Raw genomic sequence first — 11,230 nt, 5'->3', positions numbered from 1 at the left:
TTAAATGAGTCTGAAATGATTTTAACTCAAACGAGTTTGAGTTTGAGCTTAAGAGTTAAATGTTTTCAATATCAATCTTTAAAAGTGTTTGACTCGCTAAACTTGTGGGTTTGAAAATTTTATATATAAATAAATTAAAATGATATCGTTTTGATTAATACACATTAAAATAACGTTGTTTTACTATCGAAATAAGTTCAAAACTCGAGTTAAGTTTGAATTTGAGCTTAGTTCCTTTAAACAAATTAAGTTTGAGCTCAACTTTACTCGATTGAGTCAAGTTTGATCTCGATTCGATTTAAATCTAGCTCTAAATTGTCTGATTGAGCTTGGTACACTTTCAAGGCATTTTGCCCATAATTATGCGCTTATAATTTATATATTACGGTGGTAGTAGAATCATATATTGTATTGTGTATCAAATACTTAATTTTTCGTATCAAATATTGTATCGTAAGATACAACTTTTAAAAAATAAAATAATCTAATTGATATATCATTATTTTTAAAAATATTAAAAACACACTTAAAAATTTAAGATTTTATATATATATATATTATATTATTTTTTTTTTAAAATGTATTAATCTATATTAATAATATATTTATTATATCGTATTAATTTGATATATTTTATAATATAATTTTTTTTATCTATATTATATTATAATATATATGTATCACATCATACTGATTTGTATAGACATTGCATCAAACTCAATCCCCTTTCCCTAATTCCACCGTACCAGTAAAAAATCTTGAGTACGGAACCCAATAAGCTAGCACACTTAGCTTGTAAGAAAAACTCTCAACTAGTCACTCAGTACTCTTAATATTTATATTTATAATATTATATTGAGTAACTCCACAGTGACATGTCGCCATCTCTTTCTGCTTCGTCACTGTCTATTCCACACTGAGGAGGTGGCAACAGCATCCCTTCAGCCATATTTGCAAGCAATCCCGGCATCCCAAAAACCGCTTCTTCATCCATAAAAAACACCTCGTCTGACATTGTAGTCCGCTCTTCTTCTGTAATCGTTTTTTCATCCTCTTGCCTCGACCCTCTCTCTTCCTCCGCAGGCCGGAATGCCTCTGCGGCTTCCGCTGCCGCCTTTTGAATATCCTTAGGGTCATTTGAAGCCGGCACAGGAAGTCTCGAAGCCGAGTCGGCGAAATTCAAACAAGCCATTCTCCCTCTCAGAGCAATGGCTGCCACGTCATGAGCTCTTGCTGCCATCTCCGCCGTCGGAAAAGTCCCAAGCCAAATCCTTGACGTCTTATTCGGCTCCCTCACTTCACAAACCCACTTCCCGGAATTCCTCCTTCGCACTCCTCTATACACCGGGTGACGAGTCTCCCGAAACTTCCTACGACCCGCTCGCTTTTTCGGATTGCTTGACGCTAATAAAACATCTTCATCGGAAAACTTTCCTCCTCCTGCAACTGCACTGTTTCCGTCAGATACCGGAGACGAAGCAGAAGGCAAATCAGAACCTAATGACCAAAAATCAGAAGCACGAGGATGTGGATCAGAAAAACTAGAGAAAAACTCCATAGCTGTGGAGAGTCTGAAGAGTGAAGTGATAAGTGTGTAAAAATATTTAATTCGGAAGAATCTGAGAAGGAAGTATCCATGGATGGAAGATTTTATAAGAAGGGTGGCTTTGTATTTGCGAAGCACGAACACGGAGTGTGAAGAGGAGACAGCTGGAAGAGGGAAACGATCCACGGATTTAACGAAGGCTTGCTTTGTTCTTTCCTTAATATGTAATAATACTATGAAGCATGAAAGAAAGTGGGTCTGGATAAATAAAGTACCAGCTGTTATTCAGACAAGTCGAGTTGTGTGCTTCATTGATTGACACGTGGTGATTTGACCTTTTGTCGGAAGGTTTGGACCGGTAAGTACTTCGATTTTTTATTTTTTTTTGGGGTTAAGTTAAGTACTTCCAAGTGTTTTTCGTGGAAGATGTTCATGTCCAAGTCAAGCGTCACTCTCAATCCTCTCCATTCTTTACCCTGGTTTATTATTAGGCCATAGGACTATTTCCAAACCCATGTTTAGTTTAAAGACAAATTTTTACTCGTTATTTTTTAAAAAATTTAAATATTAAAATTTATTATTAAAATTAGAGATAAAAATATTATTTAGTAAAAATATCTTAAAAAAATTAAAATTTATCATATTTCTCTTTTAAGTTTAAAAATTTAACAATTTTTTTTTATTGAAGATTTAAAAAGTGACTAAATCTCTTATAGGTTTTCTTCTCTTCTTCAATCACCTTTATTTCGACAGATGATTGACTTTTTCCACCTAGATCTCCTTCCTGATCAGATCTCCCAATGTCAACTCGTCGTCGTGATGATTCTTCTAGAGATGAATCATTGGTTTGGATGATAAATAATTCATCCAAACAAATTGTTTTCATTTAGACAATTCATCGTCGTCCAAAGGAAGATGAAAGGTTGGTTGACTTCATCTTCATTTGGACAAATTGTCACGATGACAAGCACTGAAATTTTGACATTGGTAGAGATGGTCAAGAAGAAGAGAAGGGTCAACTATCAATTGAAATGGAAGTAGTCAGAGAAGAGAAGAAAACTATATGGGGGATTTAGTTACTTTTCAAACCTTGGATTGGGGGGGGGGGGGGGGGGGCGGAGGAAAAATGTGATAAATTTTTAGTTTTTTTAATATTTTTACTAAATAACATTTTTATCCATAACTCTAACAATGAATTTTAATATATGATTAAGTATTTAGGTTTTTCAAAATTAATAAGTGATAATTTATTTTTTTACTAAATCTTTAGTGGGAAATAGTCCTTTAGCCTCTTTATGAAATACTTGCTTCTCCTCTTGTAACACACTCTTTCCTTTTGTACTTTAGTAATTATTTTCAATTAAAATGTGATTTTTTTATAAATAAAATCAATATCACATTATGTAATATAATTATATTAAACAATTAATTTTAATTGACTTAAATAAAAAAAAATCCCTTCTAAAATATTTCTAATATTTAGAAGTTTGATATCACCCCACGGAAGAGATTCAGTAGGAGGATAACAACCTTTAAATTTTTTTTCAATAATATTTTTAAAACAAACTTTTAATACACGTGATATAACGATTATAAGATTAGTTATTAAACTTAAATTTCACAGATTTAATGCGATTAATTCAGTTATAAAAAGACAATTTAATTTTAATAAAAAAATTTCATTACCAAAAAACAGAATAATAAAAAGAAAATAAAAATTGATTCAATTGGATATAAATTTAAATAAAAATTAATTTGATATCAAATTCAATTTGTTCGAATCATGGAATAAAGAAAAATAATTAACAAAATTTTTTTCTAATATAATGAAACTGATAAAATGAGAGAGTTTAAATGGAATCAAGTGTATTTGAAATTTAGACTAAGTCAAATGGATCCTAAAGAGTAAGTGACGTGGCACAAATAAAAACAAAGAAGGCCCTTTTCAAAATGACGTCACTCGATTGTCAAGACACGGGGTGACAGTTAACTCCAGCCCAACCGCTCTAGATTCAGGAGCCCTGGGGGCGGGTGGGATGGTTCGCATGTAGCTTTAGCCGCGGTTTCGCGTGGACCACGTGGCTTAACCTGACCTTACTGTTTTTTATTATTATTTTATTTGACGGTTAAGCGATCGACAGTTGGAAGTAACCGTAGGAAGTTGGTAAGGAAAGCAAGAGCGTCAACATCATCCAAAGGGTACGGAATTCGTCACCCTAAAACCGTGTTGGGGACTCCTAGACTTTTCTTTTTCCATCCAATTTTTTTTTTCCCGGTTTCCAATCAAAACCACAACTGGGATTGTGGGAAGGTGGGCACCGTCGTAGGTTTTTGATTGGTCAACTGACTATTTCTCATTGGATGATTTGATGGAACAAAGATTTTTCATCCATTAAATTAGAAATATATTTATATAAAAATAATAATATAAAATTATATAATTTAACAATTTTAAATTAAAAATTACGTATTATTTAATTATATAATAATATATTATTATTTATATATAAATTTATATTTATTATGTGAATCCACTGAAGCAAGGGACAAGCTTAAGAATATCTCACCCGTGAAATAACATATTCTGAAAATCCCCAGGAGCAGTTGATGATGTGGACAAAACTGACACACTTCGAAAATCGACAACATAAACAGAGCCTTCAAATTTTCTTTTCCTGGTATCCAATCAAACCACAACTGGGATTGTAAGAAGGTGGGTTTTTGATATGACTATTTCTTATTGGATGATTTGATGAAACCCTCCCTATTTTTATTAATAAAATTATTTAATTTTATTTTAAATTAATCAATTAGCTTTTTAATAAAATTATGAAACTATTTTAAATATTTAATACAAATATTAATTATTAATATGTTTTTATTTTTCTAAATTATAAAAATATATTTTCCATCAAAATTATACTCTTTCTTAACTTATAACCAATCGATAATTCTATTACTAAATTCAGTCTTCTGATTGACAGGAAAAAAATTTAACTTTACTGTAGAGGCTATCACTTGTTGTACAAATGTCTCGTGAGTTGGTTTCCATGAGAATAAGCACGGTCTATGTTCTCGTTGATGATGAGGATGGTTCTAGTGATGTTGTTGTTGGTTTGGTTAGTGTAAAGAGAGATAATTTGCCACTACTTGGAAACAAATGAAGTGAGGGAAGGTTTGGTGTTGGTTTGATGGCAAGGGACTTTAGTGGTGAAATGGGTGAAGTTTTCCATGGTTTTGATGGTGAAATTGTTGGTTGATTTTGGGTCGAGGAAGATGATGTAAATTTGATGATAGGTATTTTTGTAATTTCAAAAATGATTTTATAATATTTCAAAAAAATAAACTAATAATTTATAATAAAATTAAACAACTTTTACTAATGAAAATAGATAATTATGGACAAATAAATTTGGTCCATCCATTTTGATATTTAAAGTTATGAAATCTTTAGTTGGATACTGGTGGTCACAATTGCCTGAAGCTGGAAAAGACTTTCAGCCACGTGCTTTAATTAGTCTTAGGAGGGAACCAAGTCGATAGCATTTATGTGGTCCCTTTCTGAACCACAGACTTTTTCCTCTTAATCTTAAGATTCTGTGGAGACCTTGTCTTCAAATGTGTCCAATGTAATCTGGCCTACCAGCTGCCAGTGGAGCTTCTACAATGACTGGAGCAAGACCAAGTAATAATTTCTAATTATTGAGCCTTTTAAACATTGAAAATGTGGGTTTTCTCGATTTAATTTTAATTTTTAAATACTTAATTATATAATGATATATTATTATTTATATATAAAAATTATATACATAATACTACTCTTAAGAAAATATTCTATGAAAGGAATTAAAGAAGTACATGTAATACACTTACATACAAAAAGGTAAATTGATATTTAAGATATATAAAAACTGTATGTACATACTTTTAATACATTATTTAAGTACATAAATAATATATTATCATATGATTTAATAATTTTAAATTAAAAATAAAATAACATTTAATCATATGATAACATATTATTTATATACTCAAATCGTGTACCAAAAGTGTGCTCGCATAGCATTGCCCTTTACACCAATTTAGTAAAACATTTTTCCATGGAATCAAGTCCAAAATGATTTCGATAGGTAAATTAACAGCACATGAATATACTATTTTTTAACTACTTAGAGAAAATAATGATATTACAGAAAAAAAAAAGGGTTGTAAATAATAACGGAGGTTATAATTATATATACTTGTAACTGAATAAATGTGGTGTAATGTCGCTTGATGGGTGTTACATCATTGTGTAATATTGATAAGGTAGGAGAGTGAGTGTATTTTGATTGCAATTATAGAAATTGTGAGAAGTGGTCTTATAATGATAGAAAACTATTGTATAATACTAGAGAGATTGTGGGAGTTGTGATAATTATTGACTTGTGTTTCCTTCTTTTTGCCACTATATATATATATATACACACAAAACCGTGCTTTATTTGTATCTTATCTTAACTTACATATTTGTATACCATCTATCGACTAACCACTGATCATCTTTTGAGTATTATATCTGTGAATTTGATCAAACAGTTTTTATCATAGTAATAAGTTTCATATTTGATTGTAGATTAATAACTTCTAAAAAGCGATCTAAAGAAGTGAAGGGCAATGACAAGGAGATCACAATATTTTATTTAGCCGATGTATAATGTTATTACTTCCAGTAATTTTACTTCTACTTTTGAGACTTGGTATTTGACAATGGTGAAAGATATTTAACCTAAGTGATATTGATATTGTTATGTAGCAATCCCTTAATAATCTTGCTATGAACTTATATACACAATTTTTAGTTCTACTTAACATGGGTTATAATAGCAACATTATGAATTAACTAAGCAACACTATTATCCATTACAATGACAACAATCGAAAGTACATATAAATTAGACACAAGTAGAGCTGGTAATGAGTTATGCCGAAATTAGTGTGACCTATAGTGTCAATACTTGCAAAATTGTAAGTTTTGTTAGACTGTGTCGGCATATGAATTTTCAAGGTTCATAACACAGCTCATAACATGGCAAGCAATGCCTCATGAGCTTTTTGGCATGTCAATTAGTTAAAATATAATTTTTTTTAATTTTAATTTTTCAATTAGTTTTGTTTTTGGTGGGTCATACCATGTAGACCTGCAGTCCTTCTTGTAAGGCTTTGATACAACTCACTTCATTTGTAGGTTTGGCCAAGGCCATCAAATTTGCGGGTTGTGCCTAAAATTTATAGGACACAAGAATATTTTTAATGAGGTTCAACCCGCTACTTAAGAACCTATGTTTATAGTTTTATTTCTAACGACTCTAGGAAATTGTTTTGATAAAGCATGAACAAAATTTTACAAATTAAGAATATGTCTTAAGGATGACTAAATTTTGAAGAATTGTTTAAGGAAGATAGCTAAATTGCTTTGATAACCACCTTGCTTATTTTAAGATAATTTTTATATGATCTAAGTGTTAGATTTTAACTATATAAAGTTGTATATTCGATTAACTAATTATTTATATCATATCTAACCTCCTTCATAGAAGTATTTTTTCTTCTCTTTTTTCTTTAAACAACCTTTTATATATATGACAAAAAGGAAAAATTATAATATTATTGATTTTAATTTAAATTCAAATTTGAATTCATATAGGTAAATATAAAATAACAATCATACCTTATTATAGTATACCTTATTATAATAGAAAGTTATTGTTTTTTACCATTATAGTAATGACATGCCATTTGTAGTTTTTGGGCAAGAGTCATCTCTTGCATGTTGAGTGGCTGGTCATTATTCATGTATTTCAAGCATAGTAAGAGTGCATACAACTCAACAACGTAAGCACTTTGACTAATTTGATGGCCTTCGCAGACAAATTGGTCAAAATGAGCGGCATATGGCTTGAACAATTCAAAATTAATGTCGGTTTTTGTGAGTCTATTCTCTGCCAAAGGTTCTTGGAATAACTCCAATAAAGACAACTTCAACAAGATTTTTAATTTAAAAAAATCTCAACATCAATTAGGGCTTGGTCAACTCTATCATCCCAAAGCCAGTTTTACGTGATGACTTCACTTTTTTTTTTTTTTTTTAAATGAGAAAATCACACATGAGTAGATCGTTTTCTCGTTTTTCTTTTTCATTTGAATGGTCCTATTCAATAAGCGAAACTTTGAATTGCAATTTTCAATCTTAGGCTGCCATTTCAGGATTGGGATCCATACCGAGTTATATATGACTAGCCTTATGTGGCTCATGAATTTCAAAGACCTATTGGCCGGTTCGGCTTTGAATCCCTCAGTAAATAAGGAGCCTTTCGATAGATTGACCTAATGACCCACTTGGAGACAAAACAGGCCTAAAAGATTGATTGATTATAAGGTTGTACACGTTTGGTTTAATATAGCTTGAGAAGTTTTTTTTTAATTAAATTAAAAAATAATTTAAAAAATATCAAATTAAATTGAAAAATCTGATTTAAAAAAATTTTAAATTAAACTAAACTAAACTAGAAAAATTCAGTTTAGTTAAGTTTGGAATACAATTTAAACCTATTAAAATTATTCACTTTTAAATATATATTATTTAATAAAATTAAATGAATTATAAAGTTTTATAATATAATATAAATATGAAATATATATAATATACCTATAAAAAAATAATAAAATAAATTTGAAAAATAAGTTGTACACTTAATTGTTTATTAAAAAATTTTATTAAATATATTTATACGGTTTATAGTTTGATTTGATTTGAAAATCGTTCAAATTGTAACCTAAACTAAAAGCTTTTTTTTTTTTTTAAGTTTACTAATCAAAATTAAACTATGTTACAAATAAAATCAAATTAAACTATAAATTTTAAATGGTTCATATCAAATTTTATTTTGAATTAAATTATGAATACCCCAAATATTGATCTGGGTGAAGCGGTGACGACGAAGGGTCAAGTTTTGGTTGGTGGTCTAAATTAGTAAGAGGATCAGGATCAGCCATATATTATACCACATGTGGGTAATATATAAGTTAATGAAATGAAAGATTATTGGGTAATTACGTGGGGAATTCGCGGAGCAAAGAAATCAGAGAGCTGAAGAAACTTGTATCGTTTGTGACTTTCTTCCTTCAGAATAATTATGTTGGGTGATGTGACGGTAAGCAGAGGATACAGAAGAAACACGTTTTTGGCGCTGGAATCTTAAGCTTGAAGGTAGATGACTCAAGGTCAATTAACGTACCAGAATGTCTCCCCAACTTTATCAGCCTGATGGCTGGATGTTGTCATATTAGAAGGGGGAAAGGGACTATTTTTCACCTATTTTTTAACCCAATCTCAAATGTATACCTATCTTAAACGCATATCTATATTTGATAAAAAAATTAAATATCTATCCGAAATTTAATCTATTTGCTTCCACCCATATATTTTCTGTTAGATTAAGAGGTAAATTCGTTATTTTATCAATAATATTAAATAATTAAAATTTTATCTCATTTACCCCCATTTAATTTAAAAAACTAACATTTATCTCCTGAATTAAGTTTTAAAAAATTTCTTTTCCCTCTAAAATACAGTCACTTTTTCCGACGACGGCAGAGAAGTTTTCGTCCAGAGATTGCCCACCTCTGGATGACGATCTAGACGACGATTCGTAGTCCATTCTGGATGACGAAGTGTTGTCCAATATGGATGACGTTTCGTCGTCTATTCTGAACGACGAGCGTCATCTAGAGAATGGATGAGTGTCGTCCAAAGAATGGATGACGCTCGTCACTCTCCCTCTAGCCACATCGTTGTTAGTGGCCGGAGGAAAAGTGACAAAAAATCAGGGATTTGGGAGGGTGAAAGTCACTTTTCAAAGTTTAAGGATAGAGGTAAAAGTTAATTTTTAAAATCGGAGGGAGAAAATACAATAAAATTATATAACTGGAATGTAAACAGTAAAATGATGATTTTATCCCTTTGTTTAATGAAAAACTTAACGATGATTTAGAGATTAATAGATGTTTGAGTTTTTTATCAGATGTGGGTATGCCTTTTAGATAGGGTTAAAAAATGGGTGGGAAATAGTCCTTTTCCCATTAGAAGGTGCCAATCATGCACGCACTTTCATCTATAGAGGTTTTATGATTTGGTGGTCGGGCTAAGCCGAATTGGTCTTTCAATTTAAAAAAGTGAATCCGTTATGTAAAATCTAAACTTTGACTTAGAAAACCCCATTTATTCTTGTAAAAAAGATGATCGGATTTGTCATATTATGAGACGGTAAATTTTAAATGGGTGGACTCTAATTACGATAAAGCAATGTGTATTTATTTGAAAGGTTGAAGGACTAATTTTCATTCAAGTTTTAGTTTAATTTTAAAAACACATTTATAATAATTTAAAATTTAAAATTCTTACTTATAAATTAACTTTTATTAAAATTTTCAGTTATAGGTATGTGTAAAATTATTATCGTACTGTTAAACCCTAAAAGTTATATTCCCTCTCCCTCCTCCAAAGTTTAAAAAACTAATACTTCACCTCCATTATCAAAGTTTGAAAAGTTAATATTCCATCTCTAGAGTTTCATTTCTTTTCCTCCATTCTCTGATGATTGTTCTCCAACTAACCTTTCATTTGCTAGCACACCCTCTCTCATCCCAAATGATGATGAAGATTAATAGGTAATGTGACGACGATGCTAGAAACACAATAGAGACACTCAGGAGACATTATTTTTGGTCGAGATCCATCACGTGACAAATTTGAATGAATGGCTATGATCCATCATGCCATTGTCACCATGTCAACATCTGAGATGCAAAAAGGTGCACCGATAAATAAGAGGTTGGCCAAAGAACAATCGCTGGAGAATGGAGAGGAAGATATGAAAACCTAAGAGTGAAATGTTAATTTTTCAAACTTTGAGAATAAAGGTGAAATGTTAGTTTTTAAAACCTAGGGAGGAAAATAATATTATTTAGGTTTTACTTATAAAAAAATAATTTTACCCTTATCTATAACTAAAAATTTTAATAAAAGTTACCTAAGAGTGGGTATTTGTGTTTTTGAACTATCGCAGGTGTGTTTTTGAGATTGAATTAAAACATGGATGAGAAATATTCTTTTGGCCCATTTTGAATACACAAATGGGTATATATTTGATATGTGTCATCATGTGATTTTGAATTAAGAATAAAATAACACTCATTCACATAATAACACATGCAAATGCTTACTAATTTGTGTACTTAAAATAGGTACGTATAATATTAAGACATGACATTTCATAACACATGTTGGAAAGGTGTTAGAATTTGTTCCATAGGAGTATATTCGAATTAAGTCTAGCTCAAACTTGATTCGATTTGAGTATAACCAAGCCAAATTCGAGTTCGCTTCAAAGATGTTCAAACTCAACTCGTTTAAGAGAAGCTAAGCTCAAGTTCGAGTTTGAATCAAGTTATAACCTCGGCTTAATTCTGTAATTAAACAAAAATAACTAAAACGATGTCGTTTTAATTAATTTATATTGAATTTTTTAAATTTACAAATTTGACGAGTTAAATACTTTTAAAACTCTAATTGAATTAAAAAAAAAAAATTATTCTCAAATTAAAATTTAAATTCAAATTCAAATAAACTCAACTAAATTT

General features: G+C 30.4%; 1 protein-coding gene across 1 annotated transcript; it reads right to left on the bottom strand.

Annotated features, from left to right (window-relative positions):
• Nucleotides 1-629: 629 nt before the first annotated feature.
• LOC123225197 (dehydration-responsive element-binding protein 1D-like) lies at nt 630-1,634 on the bottom strand. Its single transcript, XM_044649098.1, has one exon. It carries the CDS (start codon nt 1,556-1,558, stop codon nt 851-853), a length of 708 nt encoding a protein of 235 aa, XP_044505033.1. The 5' UTR covers nt 1,559-1,634; the 3' UTR covers nt 630-850.
• Between the last annotated feature and the right edge of the window lie 9,596 nt (nt 1,635-11,230).

The sequence above is a fragment of the Mangifera indica genome, chromosome 9 (genome assembly GCF_011075055.1).
Source record: "Mangifera indica cultivar Alphonso chromosome 9, CATAS_Mindica_2.1, whole genome shotgun sequence".
Taxonomy (NCBI): domain Eukaryota; kingdom Viridiplantae; phylum Streptophyta; class Magnoliopsida; order Sapindales; family Anacardiaceae; genus Mangifera; species Mangifera indica.
Note: the sequence above shows the minus strand (reverse complement) of the source record. Positions and strands in the feature narration are given on the sequence as shown.